The sequence below is a fragment of the Terrapene carolina genome, unplaced genomic scaffold (genome assembly GCF_002925995.2).
Source record: "Terrapene carolina triunguis isolate 2854851 unplaced genomic scaffold, T_m_triunguis-2.0 Scaffold147, whole genome shotgun sequence".
NCBI classification, from domain to species: domain Eukaryota; kingdom Metazoa; phylum Chordata; order Testudines; family Emydidae; genus Terrapene; species Terrapene triunguis.
The window spans coordinates 6760488-6779101 of record NW_020664498.1 but is presented as its reverse complement, the minus strand read 5'-3'; the positions used below and the strand labels follow the sequence as shown (position 1 = coordinate 6779101).

General features: G+C 45.4%; 1 protein-coding gene across 2 annotated transcripts in view; it reads left to right on the top strand.

Annotated features, from left to right (window-relative positions):
• LOC112106604 (vinculin) overlaps positions 1–18614 on the top strand; it is a 113638-nt gene that overhangs the window by 37462 nt on the left and 57562 nt on the right. For both annotated transcript variants that reach the window (XM_026653690.2, XM_026653689.2), the window contains exon 2: positions 4568–4638. In XM_026653690.2, the coding sequence (XP_026509475.1) occupies positions 4568–4638 (71 nt within the window). The remainder of the gene's footprint in view (positions 1–4567; positions 4639–18614) is intronic.

Below are 18614 nucleotides of genomic sequence, written 5' to 3'. Positions count from 1 at the left end.
GGAGCAGGGTCTGGGGATTGCCCCGCTCCGGCACTCCAGCCGAGGAGCAGGGTTGGGGGCCACACCATGTGGTTGCCGGCAGCCGCAGCATGGCCCCCCCCCCCCCCCCCCCGGCGCTCCAGCCAGGGAGCAGGGTTAGGGTCTGCTCCATGCGGCTCCCTGAAACCACAGCATGGCCCCCCTCTGGCGCTCCAATGGGAGCAGCAGGGGTGGTGCCTGCAGACGGGGCAGTGTGCAGAGCCGTCTGGCTGCGCCTCTGCGTAGGAGCTGTAGAAGGGACATGCCGCTGCTTCCAGGAGCCGCTTGAGGTAAGCGCTGCCTGGAGCCTGCACCTCTGAGTCTCTCCCCACGCCCCAACCCCCAGCCCTGATCCCACTCCCACCCTCTGATCTTGATCCCAGCCCTGAGCACCCTCCTGCACCCCAAACCCCTCATCCCCAGCCCCACCCCAGAGCCCATAACCCCAGCTGGAGCCTGCACCCCAACCCCCTGCCCCAGCCCTGATCTCCCTCCTCCCCTCTAAATCACTCGATCTTAGCCCAGAGCACCCTCCTACACCACAAACTCCTCATCCCCAGCCCTACCCCAGAGCCCACACCCCAGCCGGAGCCCTCGCCCCCCCCGCACCCCACTTCCCCAGCTCAGAGCCCCCTCCCACGTTCTGAAGTCCTCATTTCTGGCCCCACCCCAGAGCCCGCACCCCTAACTAGAGCCCTTACCCCCCCCCGTACCCCAATGCCAATTTTCTGACAATTCATGGCCTGCCATACAATTTCTATTCCCAGGTGTGGCCCTTGGGCTAAAAAGTTTGCCCACCCCTGCACTAAGTTATACAGTAGAGCTGTTTGGGAATTTTTTGGAAACCATTTTTTGTCAGGAAAATGCTTATTCATCAAAACAATTTGTAGGAATGCGCTGATTTCAACAAATTTCTTCACTTGAAATTTTCTAATAAATTCTAGTTTGCTCATTCAAAATGACAGTAGAAGAACCATTTTTAAAAAAGCCAAAATCAAACTGAAATATTTTGAAATTATCTGTATTTCTGTTGACCCAAACAGCCTTTTTTTTTCCTCCAAGTTTTTGGTTTGAAAATTTTTTGAGATTTCTACTTTTCTCATCCCAGCTAGTGTTGGGAAAAATTTTCAAAATCTCAAATTTTCATGAGATGGGTAAAGAGATGACTGCCCAGCTCTATTATACCAACTTTGCAAAAGACACAGAATTTTATAATTTATTTTGCCTTGTTATAGTCTGCATATATGCAAAAAAGAGATTGAGAACTACCTCCACGTGAAGTCTGGATATTCTTTTCTCATATATTCACACAGCTCTAATGGACTTGAGTGGGAGTTTCTGTGGTGTATCCAAAGGCAGAAATGACCCCTGTACCTTGCAAGTGTAACACTCCTAAGTTACAATATGTATGTTAGTGGTAAACGTGGACTGTTTTTTGGTGTAAGAACTAGAAAATGTCAGGGCTATATTTTCCTATGTCTTGTCCCTGTAAAGTTTAGAACTGTACTGAAGAGGTCAAAGAGGGACAGTGCTGATGAGCAGAGTGTAGGTTGTACTCCTGGAAGACACTCAAGCATTGAGGCTTATGCAAGCTCTGTGTGTGTCTTATGGATTCTGACAAAAGTTTTAATAAAATGCGCCAGCTTTAACATCTCTCTGGTCTGGGAGTGTAACTCAGGCAAACCTCTTCGGTTTAATGGTTGTATGTTAAAACATATTTGTTACAGTAAAAATTAGGATACAGTGTTGTCTTGTCTGTAGCTCAGGCAGCCCTGGAAGCACTTAATATAAACTAGTGTCTGGGTTAAAGATCTTCTGCTTCCCCGGGCCTTGCTGAATGGTTTATTCATCTGGAAAATACAGTGAACAATGCAACTGGAAAGACTCTGTCAAGTTTATGATCTCATAGACCACAGAGAACCAGCTGCTGATTTGAAAGATTTGTGTAACACAAGAGCTATTGTGTATGAAAACAGTGAACGTTGTTACCCCGATCTTCGTTTAGTCCCTTCATTATTAACTATAAGGGGAAACTTGTGCACCATTACTTTGCCTGAGGATAGTCTATTTTGTGTGTGTGTGTGTGTGTGTGTGTGTGTGTTTACTTCCTGTAGTTAATTACATTTTCTAATAGGCAAGTCAGGTCGAAGGGTAGAAGAGGGATTTGTTTTGTTTGTTTTTTACCTTGGAGCCTTCTTTCTGATTCACATTTTATTGGCAAGCCTGCAAAGCTTATTGGGGATATAAAGTTCCTTCTCTTTTCTTACATAATTGTGTAATGATTTTTTTCTAACGATTTCTGTAGGAAGAAGATACAAACTAGCTTCTTCTCTGTTTCTGCATTGAGATTTAGTAGGGTTACCATATTTCCACAATCAAAAAAGAGGACAGTGGGGGGGAGCCCTGCCCCCAGCCCCAACTTCCCCCCTCAGAACCCCCAACCCCCCCTGCTTCTTGTCCCCTGACTGCCCCCTCCTGAGAACCCCCACCCTAACTGCCCCCCTAGGACCCTACCTGTCCCCTGACTGCCCCCATGGGTGGCAGGTTTGTAAAAATTTTGATGGTGCCCAGAACCTGCCCCCCCACACGTGCCTAAGGCTCTGGGAGAGGGGTTGGGTGCGGGGAGGAGGTCTGGGGTGCAGGTCCTGGGCTAGGGATTGGGGTGCAGGGTGCAGGCTCTGCGATAGAGTTTGGGTGCTGGGTGCAGGCTCTGGGCTGGGGCAGCGGGTGGGTGTGCAGGAGGGGGTGAGAGGTGCAGGCTCTGGGATGGAGTTTGGGGGTGGGAGGCGGTGCAAAGGGAGGGGGTTCAGGCTTTGGGAGGGAGTTTGAGGGCAGGAGGGGGTGTGTGGGAAGGGGGAGGAGGTTTGGGACAAAGTTTGGGGATAGGAGAGGGTGCAGGGGTGAGGGCTGTGGACCTGAGGATGAGGGGTTCATGATGCAGGACGGGGCTCATGGATGGAGCAGAGGATTAGGGTGCAGGGGGATGAGGGTTGGGGCTGGGGATGGGGGGTTCATGATGCAGGAGGGGGCTCAGGGCTGTGGCAGAGGATTAGGGTGCAGGGGGATGAGGGCTGGGGCTGGGGATGAGGGGTCTGGGGCGTTGGAGAGGCTCAGGGCTAGGGTGGAAGGGCAGGGTAAGGGCAGCCTGCCTTGCCATTAGTGGATGGGGGGCACTAGGACCCTGGGGCAGCAGACAGCAGTTGCTGCCTGGAGCAGGGTAGGAATGTGCACAAGCAGGCAGGGAAGAGGGGTGCGCTGCTTTCTTTCGGCCAGGGACGGGGGGGAGGACCCGCGGGGGGAAGATGCATGGAGGGGGGGTGGCAGGTGGAGGCCGGGGCCCGCTCCAGGCAGGGCTGGGGGGGAGACCCAGCTCAAAATATTGCTGGAGCCAGGCCCCTGGCCCTGGATATTGCTGGAGCTCGGGCACCACAAAAGAATATAACCTGCCACCGCCCCCCACCCCATTCACACCCCCACCCCCGACATGCCTATCCAACCCTCCCCCTGCTCCCTGACTGCCCCCCGGGACTCCCCTTACTATGCCCATGCCGGTCAGATGCTGGCTCCACGTGTAGGCAAAACACGCTGCAGGCAGCAGGGGGGGGAGCAGGGGAGGGGCTCTAGCTGCTGGAGGCCAATGGAGTGGCTCAATCAGGCCCAGCCGCCCAATCACCACGCTGCACTCTGCATGGGAGAGAGGGAGGGGAGGGGGAAAAATCCCGGACCTTTTAACCTTGTTACCAATTCCTCCCGGACGGCTATTTAAAGACACAAAAGTCGGACATGTCCGGGGAAATACGGACAGATGGTAACTCTAGATTTAGTAGAGATGTTACACAGGACATAAAATGCATTTATTCGTAATACACGATAACGTGACTAACACCAAGGTAATGTTGGTGTACTTACACTAAAGATGCAGTGACCAGTTTTATTTGGCTATTAATATGCACTTTAAAAAAGTGCTCTCATTTAGCATATACTCATGCTCACATAAGTGGAATCCCACAAACCCATAAATAAGATTGCTATAAGACTAAATGTTCAACTCATGTAATTTGCATTATAAAAATGATTAGATATTTTATTTTTATGGCTCAGTGCTGCAGTTGGTGTTCTCGAAATGCATATTACCTGTTTAAAAAAAAAAAAATAATAATTGTCTTTCAGCAGTAGCGAGAATTGTTTCCTCAAAACTTGACTGTAGCAATATTGGAAAGCAACGTTTTTATTGGTATTATTAATTTGACGAGATCTGTACAGGGAACATTACCATACTGCTCTCCACAAAACTTGTACAGTGATTAACTAGCAGTTTATTGTCCATGAATTTAATGCTTTCCAAAAAGAGTAAACTTTAAAAATTCTACTACTTAGCACCTATATAATGCTTTACATATTCAAAACTCTATACAAACATTACTAAAACTAATAAAAGGGCTTGTCAGTTACTAGTTCCTTTTGTTGGTATATGGTCTGATTGATGTAAGCATTAAACTGAAACTCCAAAGCTGAGGGGTTAAATATGACTCTTGGATTTTTCATACAGGTTGGAAAAGAAACAGTGCAGACAACCGAAGACCAGATTTTGAAAAGGGACATGCCACCAGCCTTTATCAAGTAAGTTTATCAACATATTCAACATGTCTGCCATAGGTACAGGAACCTACATCTAGAACAGGGGTCGGCAGCCTTTCAGAAGTGGCGTGCCGAGTCTTCATTTATTAACTCTGATGTAAGGGTTCACGTGCCAGTAATACATTTTAACATTTTTAGAATGTCTCTTTCTAGAAGTCTATAATATATAACTAAACTATTGTTGTATGTAAAGTAAATAAGGTTTTTAAAATGTTTAAGAAGCTTCATTTAAAATTTAAATTAAAATGCAGAGCCCCCCGGACCGGTGGGCAGGACCTGGGCGTGTGAGTGCCACTGAAAATCAGCTCGCGTACCACCTTTGGCACACATGCCCTAGGTTGCCTACCCCTGATCTAGAAGTAAATGTTTCTTTACAGTGGGGGACGGGGGGGCTTTATTTTTAATGGCCTTTATTTTAATATGCCTTTTACTTCCCTGGTCTCATTTACTTGCTTGGGCTATGTTTACACTACCGTGGTAAGTCAACCTACGTTACGCAACTCCAGCTACGTGAATAAGGTAGCTGGATTCGACATACCTTAGATCAAGTTACTGCGGGATCTACACTCTCCCGTCGACTTACCTTACTCTTCTCGTCCGGGGTAGAGTACAGGGGTCGACTGGAGAGCAATCTGCTGTCAATTTGGTGGGTCTTCACTAGACCCGCTAAATCAACCACCGGTGGATCAATCTCACAGCATAGAATAGATCCCGGCTGTACTGTTGGCCTGCCCTTAGGCAGAAAGATTGTAGGCTTTTGCTAACAGGAGTAGCCAGATGCCAAATCTCTGCCAGAGGTAGCTACTTTGCCAGCCTTTGCTTGTATGGGTAGCTTCCCCCTTTCCCTCCCGCCTCTCCCCACCCCATGGTACCTTTCTTTCCCTCTGGAGGGACACTGATGAAGGATGGGTACACGGTATTTCTCCATGCATCCCGTATTAAGCTGTGCTAAAGGGCTTTTTCTAAAATTTAGTGCTGTTCTCCCCATAAGTGTTTTTCCATTCTTTTGGCTGGAGGAGTATGTCAGTGACTGTATAGCCAGTTGCTGCATAACATGACTTGAAAATATTTTTAAGACACCTAAAAACTAACTGACTGGCACTTCTAATTAAGTTCATGGCTCAGTACTGAAGACAAATGATTTTCTCCTCTGTGGCCTTGAGTCTTAAAAATGAAACATCACTTTTTAGCGGTCATTAAACTGCCACACCTGTCATGTCAAATGACAAACTCTCATTGAAAAGACTTCCCTTACCCAGCCACCCCCTGTGAATTCAGTGTTTTCTTTATTAGCAATTTCTGCTGGCACATGCTAAGTCACTGAATATCCTAATGTTTTCTTGAGAGAGAGTGAGAAAGACAAGATGCTCAAGAACCGGAAACTACTGAACCAAATACTAAAATACTAAACAAATGAGTTCTGTGGGGGGGGGGGGGGGGGGAGGAGGGGGAGAAACAGAATGGTTCTCAAAGAGAAACATTTTTGAATAATTTTCTAAGATAGTCTTTGTGAAGATTTACATGCATGGCAGGGCTATGTTTATTCTTTTGGATGCTTACATTTTTTATATTGCTGCTCCTTTAGAGTTATGCAAAATGGTTTATTTTGTTGCCTTTTGCTGTCCAAGATGTATACATAATAAAGTGAAGCCATGGTTTAGTTGATACTCTTTATTTAGGAGGAGGATGGGAGAAGCAGATGGAAGAAATTAATAACTTTACTGGAATTTAGTGAGCCAGCACTGCTTTGTGGAAACTTTTAAGTATCAGTCATTAAGGGCATGTCTACACTACGAGAGTAGTTCGATTTTACTTAAATCGAATATGTGGAATCGATATTACAAAGTCGAACGTGTGTATCCACACTAAGGACAGTAATTCGACTTTGTGAGTCCACACTAACGGGGCAAGCGTCGACATTGGAAGCGGTGCACTGTGGGCAGCTATCCCACAGTTCCCGCAGTCCCCGCTGCCCATTGGAATTCTGGGTCAAGCCCCCAATGCCTTCTGGGGAAAAAAATGTGTCGAGGGTGGTTTTGGGTAACTGTCGTCATCCAACCGTCACTCCCGCCCTCCCTCCCTGAAAGCGCCGGCGGGAAATCAGTTTGTGCACTTTTCTGGTCAGTGACAGCGCGGACGCCACAGCACTGCGAGCATGGAGCCCGCTGCGACCATCGCTGCAGTTATGGCCGTTGTCAACACCTCGCACCTTATCATCCACCTTTCCCAGAGGCAGTTGCTGAGAAATCGGGCGAGGAGGCTACGGCAGCGCAGTGAGGACCTGAAGTCTGAGAGTGGCACAGACCTGTCACAAAGCACGGGACCCCGCGCCGAGGACATCATGGTGGCAATGGGTCATGTTGATGTTGTGGAACGGCGATTCTGGGCCCAGGAAACAAGCACGGACTGGTGGGACCGCATAGTGCTGCAGGTCTGGGATGAATCCCAGTGGCTGCGAAACTTTCGCATGCGGAAGGGGACTTTCCTTGAACTTTGTGAGTTGCTGTCCCCTGCCCTGAAGCGCAAGGACACCCAGATGCGAGCAGCCCTGACTGTCCAGAAGCGAGTGGCCATAGCCCTCTGGAAGCTTGCAACGCCAGACAGCTACCGGTCAGTCGCGAACCACTTTGGTGTGGGCAAATCTACCGTGGGGGTTGTTGTGATGCAAGTAGCCAACGCAATCATAGACTCATAGACTTTAAGGTCAGAAGGGACCAATATGGTCATCTAGTCTGACCTCCCGCATGATGCAGGCCACAAAAGCTGACCCCCCCACTTTCCCTTAACTCTGCTGTTGAAGTCTCCAGATCTTGATCTAAAGACTTCAAGTTGCAGAGAATCTTCCAGCTTGCGACCCCTGCCCTATGCTGCGGAGGAAGGCGAAAAACCTCCAGGGCCACTGCCAATCTACCCTGGAGGAAAATTCCTTCCCGACCCCAAATATGGCGATCAGCAGAACCCCGAGCATACAGGCAAGATTCTCTAGCCAGACCCTCATTTTACCAGCGATGGCCGTTATTGCCTAATTGACTAAAATCACGTTATCCCCTCAAACCATTCCCTCCATAAACTTATCTAGCCTAATCTTGAAGCCAGAGAGGTCTTTCGCCCCCACCGTTTCCCTCGGAAGGCTGTTCCAAAATTTCACCCCTCTAACGGTTAGAAACCTTCGTCTAATTTCAAGCCTAAATTTCCCCACGGCCAGTTTATATCCATTCGTTCTCGTGTCCACATTAGTACTGAGCTGAAATAATTCCTCTCCCTCCCTGGTATTTATCCCTTTGATATATTTAAAGAGAGCAATCATGTCCCCCCTCAGCCTTCTTTTGGTTAGGCTAAACAAATCAAGCTCCTCGAGTCTCCTTTCATAGGAAAGGTTTTCCATTCCTCGGATCATCCTAGTGGCCCTTCTCTGTACCCGTTCCAGTTTGAGTTCATCCCTTTTAAACATAGGAGACCAGAACTGCACACAGTACTCCAAGTGAGGTCTCACCAGCGCCTTGTATAACGGAAGCAGCACCTCCCTGTCCCTACTAGAAATACCTCGCCTTATGCATCCCAAGATCGCATTAGCTTTTTTCACAGCCACGTCGCATTGCCGACTCATAGTCATCCTGCGATCAACCAGGACTCCGAGGTCCTTCTCCTCCTCCGTCACTTCTAACCTATGCGTCCCTAGCTTATAACTGAAATTCTTGTTAGTCATCCCTAAATGCATCACCTTACACTTCTCACTATTAAATCTCATCCTATTATTATTACTCCAATTAACAAGGTCATCCAAGTCTCCCTGCAGAATATCCCGATCCTTCTCCGAGTTGGCAATACCTCCCAACTTTGTGTCATCCGCAAACTTTATCAGCCCACTTCTACATTCGGTTCCTAGGTCAGTAATGAATAGATTAAATAAAATCGGACCCAAAACCGAACCTTGAGGAACCCCACTGGTGACTGCCCTCCAATCTGACAGTTCACCTTTCAGTACTACCCGCTGCAGTCTCCCCTTTAACCAGTTCCTTATCCACCTCTGGATTTTCCTATCGATCCCCATCTTTTCCAATTTAACCAATAATTCCTCATGCGGTATCGTATCAAACGCTTTACTAAAATCGAGGTATATTAGATCCACCGCATTTCCTTTATCTAGAAGGTCTGTTACTTTCTCAAAGAAGGAGATCAGGTTGGTTGGGCACGACCTGCCTTTCGTAAACCCATGTTGTAATTTGTCCCAATTGCCATTCACCTCAAGGTCCTTAACTACTTTCTCCTTCAAAATTTTTTCCAAGACCTTGCATACTACAGAAGTTAAACTAACAGGCCTGTAGTTACCCGGGTCACTTTTTTTCCCCTTCTTGAAAATAGGGACCACATTAGCAATCGTTGAGCTACTGCTCTCAAAGGTAGTGACCCTGGGAAACGTGGAGGTCATCATAGATGGCTTCGCCGCGATGGGATTCCCAAACTGTGGTGGGGCTATAGATGGAACTCACATCCCTATCCTGGGACCGGACCACCAGGCCAGCCAGTACATTAACCGAAAGGGCTATTTTTCAATGGTGCTGCAAGCACTGGTGGACCATAGGGGATGTTTTACAAACATCAACGTCGGATGGCCGGGCAAGGTTCATGACGCTCGTGTTTTTCAGGAACTCTGGTCTGTTTAGACGGCTGCAGGAAGGTATTTACTTCCCGGACCACAAAATAACTCTTGGGGATGTGGAGATGCCTATAGTGAACCTCGGGGACCCAGCCTACCCGCTAATGCCCTGGCTCATGAAGCCCTATACAGGCGCCCTGGACAGTGAAAAAGAACTCTTCAACTACCGGCTGAGCAAGTGCAGAATGGTGGTGGAGTGTGCTTTTGGCCGTCTCAAGGGGAGATGGAGAAGCTTACTGACTCGCTCTGATCTCAGCGAAACCAATATCCCCATTGTTATTGCAGCTTGCTGTGTGCTCCACAATCTCTGTGAGAGCAAGGGGGAGACCTTTATGGCGGGGTGGGAGGTTGAGGCAAATAGCCTGGCTGCTGATTATGCCCAGCCAGACAGCCGGGCGATTAGAAGAGCCCAGCGGGACGCGCTGTGCATCCGGGAGGCTTTGAAAGCTAGGTTCCTGAGTGAGCAGGGTAACCTGTGACTATTAAGTTTGTTTACAGAGAAGCTGAACCTGCCCCCGTTTCTTTACCCAGTGAATGTTCACTATCCTCTCCAGTTACATACCCCGTTTCCCCCCTTCCAACACACGTTTAAAAATAAAATCACTTGAAATTTGTTAATGAACACCGTTTTCTTTATTACTGTTTTCGCGGTAAAGTGTTGAACCTGGGATGCAGACTGTGGTGGGGAGCAGGTGTAGTGTAGTGATGCAAAGGACGCTTCTAAACTCGAGGAATGACAGGCTCCGCACTGGTGGACTGGTTGTTTCAACGGAGCCTGCCACCCCTCCTGTTCGGGACTCTGTGTGTGTGTGTGTGTGTGTGTGTGTGTGTGTGTGGGGGCTATGTGACTTTGTGGCAGGGGGAGGACGGTTACAGATCCCCTGCTGCGTGGCTCTGTGATCCAGGATAAGGACCGCTGCATAAGATCTCTAACCGCCCTCCCCCGCCACAAAGTCACATAGCCCCCCCCCACACACACACACAGAACATGAAAACCACCTCCCAGACTGACCAGGGTAACTAGTGACTGCAATGTGTGTGTGCCCTGCTGCTGAACCTGCCCCCGCGTCTGTACCCTGGTAAAGGTGACTGTCCTGTCCAATTACCAACCCCCTTCCCCTCCCTTCAAACAGACTCTCCTCTAAAAGAACATGATGGAAACAGTAATTAACAGAAACGTATTTTTTATTAGCAACTACACATGAAACTGGGGGATGAAACTGGGACGGGGGCTTGGGTGAGGCGGGAAGGAAAGGACTTATCAAATTTTGGGGAATGAGAGCCTTCTGGTACTTGAGCAGTCTGCAGGGGCGTAGTGAGAGTTTTCACGGACTCTGCCGCCCCTCCTCCTTGGGACTTTGGGTGAGGGGGGTATGGGACTTGGTGGCGGGGGAGGGCTGTTACAGATAGACTGCAGCGGGGCTCTGTCCTCCTGCCTCCGGTCCTGCAGAACATCCACAAGGCGCCGGAGCGTGTCCGTTTGCTTCCTCATTAGTCCAAGCAGCGTTTGAGTCGCCTGCTGGTCTTCACACATGGAACGGGAGGAGAGGTGGCAGCACGATTGGTGGATTTGGGACAAGTTCTCCCTCCACTGGGTCTGCTGGGCTGCCTGGGCTCGGGAGCAGCCCATAAGTTCCGAGAACATGTCCTCCCGTGTCCTCTTCTTCCTACGCCTAATCTGCGCTAGCCTCTGGGAGTGTGATGCCAGGGTAGGTCGGCAGACAGTCGCAGCTGTGGGATGGGAAAAAGGGAGTGAATTCCTCAGAAAGATAAATTTTTTTGTGAATGAAGAACATAGTCTTTCTCTGCGAACAAGACCATGCACAGCACCTATCACATGCGCACTCAGGACAAGGTCGAATTTTCAGCCTTCGCATTCAGTGCCTGGGGTCTTGCAGTGCAGATCAGACAAGCGGGGCAGGACAGCGGAATTTGGGTAACAGGCTGACATGGTAAGCCGTAGACTTGTGGCTGCTTAAAACTTGAATAATAGCACTGGCCTCCTTTCACGTTCAAAGCAATGCCAGTCCCTGCTGCCAGCAATCCGGCAAGCATGAACTCTGCCCCTGTCCCACTCCCTCGCGGCTGTCCCAGGGAAAGATCCCTGTATGGTGCTCCTCTCCTGCCTCCACCGCGTGGCTGTAAACCGCCGGTTACAGTTTTGTAAAGGAACAGGCAAGCAGTCCCAATACTAACATTCCCCTACCTAATTCAAAGCAGGTCACCATGAGCGACATCACTCTAATGAGGATTTCAGAGACCGAGAAAGAAAGGATGCTTCGGGAAAGCCTGCAAAGACCAGGACCGTATGCCGCCATGCTCTGCAAGGCAATGATCCCCGAGTACTTGATTGTCTCCTGGCGCAGAAACGTTTCCTACCACGGAGGACCCAATAAGGCCGCTCTCCCCAGGAACCTGATGCAAAGGCTTTCCAGTTACCTCCAGGAGAGCTTTGTGGAGATGTCCCAGGAGGATTTCTGCTCTATCCCCGGACATATAGACCGGATTTTACTGTAGCTGCACTGGCAGGGACTAAACAGTAGAGCGCCTAGGGCAAACCAATCATGCTAAACCGGACATTGTTAGATATTTTTTTCAGTAGTTGCACTGCCAAGGACTGAAACGTTAAGCGCCTAGGGCAAACTAATCATGAAAAACCCATTGTTAATATTTTTAATATTCCTGTTCTGTTAAAAATAAATGTTTACATGTTTAAAACACTTACTGACTGATCCTTCCCCTGATTCTGTGTCCGGGTTAACGGCTGGGGACGGTTGGTAGGGGATCTCTGTAAGGGTGATGAAGAGATCCTGGCTGTCGGGGAAATCAGCGTTGTAAGCGCTGTCGACTGCCTCGTCCTCCTCATCTCCTTCCTCATCTTCCCCGTCCGCGAACATCTCCGAGCAACCGGCCGTCGACAATATCCCATCCTCAGAGTCTACGGTCAGTGGTGGGGTAGTGGTGGCGGCCGCACCTAGGATGGAATGCAGTGCCTCGTAGAAACGGGATGTCTGGGGCTGGGATCCGGAGCGTCCGTTTGCCTCTTTGGTCTTCTGGTAGCCTTGTCTCAGCTCCTTGATTTTCACGTGGCACTGCGTTGCATCCCGGCTGTATCTTCTCTCTGCCATGGCTTTTGAGATCTTCTCGTAGATCTTTGCATTCCGTCTTTTCGATCGCAGCTCGGAAAGCACGGACTCATCGCCCCACACAGCGATCGGATCCAAGACTTCCTGATCAGTCCATGCTGGGGCCCTCTTTCTATTCTGAGATTGCACGGCCATCTCTGCTGGAGAGCTCTGCATCGTTGCCAGTGCTGCTGAGCTCACCACGATGTCCAAACAGGAAATGAGATTCAAACTGCCCAGACAGGAAAAGGAATTCAAATTTTCCCGGGGCTTTTCCTGTGTGGCTGGTCAGAGCATCTGAGCTCGGACTGCTGTCCAGAGCGTCAACAGAGTGGTGCACTGTGGGATAGCTCCCGGAGCTATTACCGTCGATTTCTATCCACACCTAGCCTAATTCGACATGGCCATGTCGAATTTAGCTCTACTCCCCTCGTTGGGGAGGAGTACAGAAGTCGAATTTAAGAGACCTCTAAATAGCTTCGTTGTGTGGACGGGTGCAGAGTTAATTCGATGTAACGGTGCTAAATTCGACACAAACTCCTAGTGTAGACCAGGCCTAAGTCAGTATATGTTAGACTGAAGCGGAATTGTGTTGGAAGTTTTATGAAAGATATCTAAGCAGTCAACCCTGAACAAATTCATTTTTAAAAATAAATATTTTGCCAAGTATTAAAACAGTTAGCAAAACAGTGTACTTGTACAAGATTGGGCTTTTATATTTTATCTCTGAAATGTTTGTTCATGTAGATGGGTCTCACAAGTTCTTTTGGGCATTTGTTAATTTGATTAGATCATAACAGTGGCTAAAAGTATATTCACAGCTTTTATTATAGACCTTATTCTGTTGCAAGGCCAAAGGTAAAACCTTGGTAACAGGGAGTGCATGCTTAACTGATATACATGTCTGACATTGAATATTGGTGTGATACCTAAGACCTCCAGAGTTAATTATTCCATTACAATTGTGTTGTTCCTGATTCTTTACAGAATCTAAAGAATTTAATGTCTGAACATAAAAATTGTCATTATAAATATGCAGACTTTCATAGAACCACCGTTTTTTATAAGCTCTGGTATGCAGTATAATAAGTACAAATATATCAGATATGTAATTTGGGTTATTTTTAGGGCTGTCAATTAATTGCAGTTAATTCCTGTAATTAACTGAAAGCAAAATTAATGTGTTTTTTTTTGTGTTAATAGCATATCTGTGGGTGGGGCAGGAGGCATTGGCGGCGGGGGGGCTGGAGCAGGCCAGAGCCCCCAGCCCTGACCCTATATTTGAAAATATAGAAAACCCACAAATTTATTTTAAAAAATTAAACACACTTAATTGCAGTTTTAATCGCACAGTTAAACAATATTAGAATACCATTTATTTAATCGCTTGACAGCCCCAGTTATTTTTCTTGAGTTACAAACTAGCTACCACAAATGATATCCATGTGGATGGGTTATGAACTATTTTAATATCTTTTCACATGGCTAGCTTTGCTTTGGCACACTTACTAATGGTAGTAAAATAGAGGATAGTGTTTCACATAAATACCTATGTAGTTAAATAACTGTTCCTTAATTACTTATATTGGAACCGTATACTGAAAAATGATTAGTCTTTACTACTGTTGTGCCCCAGAATTTGCAGCAGAGAGGGCTCTTACATTTTATTCTCTTGTTAATAACAAAAATGCTTTTATCAGTAAAGTGACCTGACTTTTTTGTGTGATATGGAAAAACTGTAGAAATTTAAGACCTTGCAAGAAATTGTTACTGTCCTTTAAACAATGTTGAAAGTATGTTAGATACTTTCAGGAATGAAGAAATGCTCCTTGTCATGATGAGTTTACTGCAACTACATTTTAGTATCTGAAATACAGTATCTTTCACTTACTGAATATCTTCTTCTCCTAATGATTTATCATAAGGTTCTATGCTGTAGCCCTTCATCATAGTGCCAGGGGATAATCATTCAATTCAGTTCAGGAAACTTGGAGCTTTTTTTGTGGAAAATGTGTAGCCACTCTACCTTGCGCTGTGACCCTATCCGATTGGTTAGACCAGGTCTATACTTGAGCTGGAGATACTCCTTGCAGATTTCCTGCTCAGTCTGTTGTAGGCAGTGCTACTAGTGAATTAGGGTAAATAGGTGGCACACTTCCATCATAGTTGATATTGAGGAATGCCTTTTATGATGTTAAATGGATCCATCTTGTTGGAGGTGCCATATTTTGTGTGAGACCCAAAAAGGTCATGATGAGGAGTGCCATGGGAATTTTAGTGACGACAAGAGAAGAGTCTCTGAATCTTGTGTCCTAGCTGAATGGCACTTAAGTAATTAGTTTCATTTGGACAAAGGGTAGAATTTTCAAAGGCTCCTAACTTCCAAGATACTTTTGAAAGTGAGATTTAGCAGCCTAAATAATTTTGGATGAAACTTTCAAAAATAACTTGAGGGTTAACTTCCTGCTCTGACCTATTTTTTTGTTTCTACATACTATCAACCAATTGCCCTATTCCATATCGGAGGTGGATAAAGAGATCATTGGGTGTAATTTAAGTTTCACATGGGATCCTTTGGGATGAGAGCTGCTGTAAAATGATATATTAAGAATGACTCTTGCTGCTATAACGAGCAGCTTGCAAATAAAACACTTCAGAAGAGGTGCCTGTGGGAAATAAGGTTTGATCGGTTATTTGAGGTCATGTTACAGAATATGAATTGGAAAATTTGAGCAAACATGCAAGTGACTACAGAATTTCATTGAACCATTGTTTGTATATGTGTTTTTTCCATATAACTACCAAACCTGGAAAGGATTCAGAAGGTACTTTCATGCAGCATTTTTATAGAGCATTTTGGAAACATTGAGGAGTTATCTAGCATTCAACAAATGGAATTTAATTTTCAGGCTTGTGTCCTGCTTGATTTTAGGTTTAAATAGCTGTTCAGTATGGGGTATTCTATTTAAAATATTTGAATGTTGTTTAAATTTATCACTAACTTGACAGCAGTTTGACAGCAGTATATGTTGGAAAACCTCCACTCCACTAACTAAATTGCTGTTGGTCAACTTTACATTGTGTTCCTTGTGGTAAATGTCACTGTTTCTATAAATTGCAAGTGTACCCTGTGCACTTATAGAAACTAGTTTCTGAAGAAATGATAATTGATTGCCAAGAGTCCTTTAACATTTTTGTAATTATGGGAAAAGCTTGAAACTGCTCTAATGTCAGTAATTCCAACAGAATGATGCAAATGTCATTGACTGTAATGAAATGTGATATAAAATAATTGTACCAGAAGGGAAGTACATCACAGAATAAAACATGAGAAAGATATATCGGCACACCTGCAGTAATTAAACTTTATCTTTAGCAACTGAGCTTTTGTGTGGCATTTAAAATTAAGGATTGGCTCTGGTGTTTAAAAAATAAATAGACGTTTTGACACACATGGATCCAATTACATCACAAGTCATCCTAACGTTCTGCTCATGTCTAAAACAAGAGTATCAAAATATATTTATATATAATTAATCTGGTCTATAAATGTGGTGTTACAGCAGAGGTGAGCTGACAAGTCTGGCAGTTAGATTTCTAGAGCTACCATTTTCTGTACAGTGGCTTTTCCATTTCAAATTATTGTCATTAGCATGCATTCTGTATATTAAAATGAACCAACCCCCTCCCCCTCCCGAAAAATAGCCTTGATGTTAGTAGAGAAGTGTCAGATTAGTATTTTTGCTTTACAGAATGTATAAACTGACATTAATATAGGTTGAGGGGAAACTGCTCTCAAAATGTTCCAGAAAAGAGTAAGAAACCTAAACACTAGATGTAAAAAATAGATCCTCCTCCTCCCCCTGGATTGGTGTTGACAAAATCTTAGCCTATGGTCTTCCCTCTAGTCCCCCAATAATTTTACTGTGTGGGAGAAAATAAATTGAATCATAAGTTGTAAATTAGTTCGTTACTTAACTATTTATATAGCGTTAAGCATAAAGAATAAGTTTCTAAACATTTTTTTTGTCCTTTACACCTACCCACAATCTACCTACCTGAAATTTTTGTTGGCCTAGTAATTAATCTTGTCTAGATAATTATGGATCCTCTATATCAATTTGCCTTTTTACAAAATAAGAGCATAAGATATGAGAGAGTTGTCTTCAGCCAATAACATTTGAATGTTTTTGTAGCTTAAAAGCTTTGTGTTCTCTGGTTGAATCCAAATCTAGCAGTTAACTTTTGTTCAATTTTTTTAACATACTACATATAGATTCTGTTGGAGGGAAAAAAGCAATTGAGTGGTGTGATTGTGTGTTTTTTTTTTTTTTTTTGCATGTCTTTCAACTCAAACTAATTTTTTTAAATTGGGCAATAAATTTTGTTCTTTTACAAAAACCCCAGTCCTGCAGGCAGAGGCACATATTCTGAAGTTGCAGTATTTTGAGAGGTAATGGTGTGGAACATTTCACTAAACTGGGCTTTATACAATTAAAACACAAATCCACCTCTAAATCTTCTAAATGGTTTTTAAATGAAAACTACATTGTAGCTAAGACATTCCATTCACATGCTGAATCTTTAAGACATGAAGATTTAAAGAGTTTTTACTTTTACATCAGTTGTTCACAAATGGGAAATACAGCCCTACCTGCATTGGAACTTTTATACAAATGACCATGAAATTCCATAATGCAAATCCAGCAGTTTTGAGCGTATTATTTTGATTTGGGTGGATAGGTGACCTGTTTAATGCCTTTCTTAGTGTGGCTGAAAAGAGAAAAGTTTAACTGCTTCCAGCAGTGGGAAACTAACTTTAGTGAAGTATGTTGGACTGAAAGCTACAACTACATTTTACATAGTGGAGACCAGATCATTCCTGTTTTCTGACTCTTGTTAGTCTTAATGGATTTTCTTACGCAATTGTCAATATTGCCCCTAATGAGCTGACCAGATGTTTCATTGTAGACTACATCTTGTGATAAGGCCCATTTGAGTCTACTCAGGGGAACCACTGGCTGAAAATCTTGTATTGTTCTGATACCACTTTTTAAAGTATTGTTTTATTTCTTAGTGGGGTCAGGAATATAGGATGGATTAGTCAATTTTCAATGATTTCACTGCTCTCAGCACTATGTCTAAATGCTTATTAGGAGGAACTCTGATCAGCATGAAGAAAGTTAGGTATCATGATCCAGTTTCTCTGTAGTAACTCTTGGTTTAGCTCAGAACTGGTGTAGTAAGAGTTTCATGTTTGACTGAACTTTATTCGAGGATCGCTTAAGATCGAATTGATGGATGACAGTAAGATCAGTGTAAGGAGAATCTATGTCCTGCGCTGTACTTAACTGTCTTGTGGGAGGAAGCCAGAAAATGGAAGAAAACCCATGAGCAACATAATCAGTGTCGTATCTCCAGGAAGGTCCTGCATCTGAAATTGTATCTGTTACTAGGTCGGCAATGATTACCCAAAAAGCTAGAATGTGTCACTTTAACAATACTTTGTTTGAAGCTTTTTATAGGCCCCCAAAAGTGGGTAGCTGGGACGGATAAGTCTTGTAATCTTGATGTCCTGACTCTTCCTTTTGTGAGCTTCAAACACTGAAGGGATCTGTGATCTTCAAGTACTTGTCCAAGTGTATTCCACCATTGGTGCATGTGTACGTCATGTACGCCAGTTTGTACTCTCTTGGCCAGCAGTGTCTATTAGGCATGTGAGGGTATGTCTACACATCAATGTTAATCTAGGGCTAGTGGGACTCAAGTCAATTGACCTGTATCAGGGAACCATGGGCATTAGCATCTACACTGCATTCTAACCCTAGGTTAAGGATTTCTGACCTGTGCTCAAACCTAGGGCTCTGGTGTCCACACTCCAGTGCACAGACCCAAGGGGGCCGAGCAGTCCCCCCTCTTGCCTCCACCCCGTCAACACTCTAGCTCTAAGAATGTGTTGCACAGTGGGAAAATGCTACCAGCCACCGTTTCCTAACTGATGGTGCTACTGACGGGGCTCAGGTGCCCATAAGGAACACATGAGTACATAAACTGCATACTTAGCTCCTTTCGTGGCTGTCTCAGTAGAATGATGGCAATGTGAGACGGCTTTATACTGAACTGACATCTAATCTGAGAACTGGGTTCTCCACCTCTAGGTTGAATCACGTTTGCAG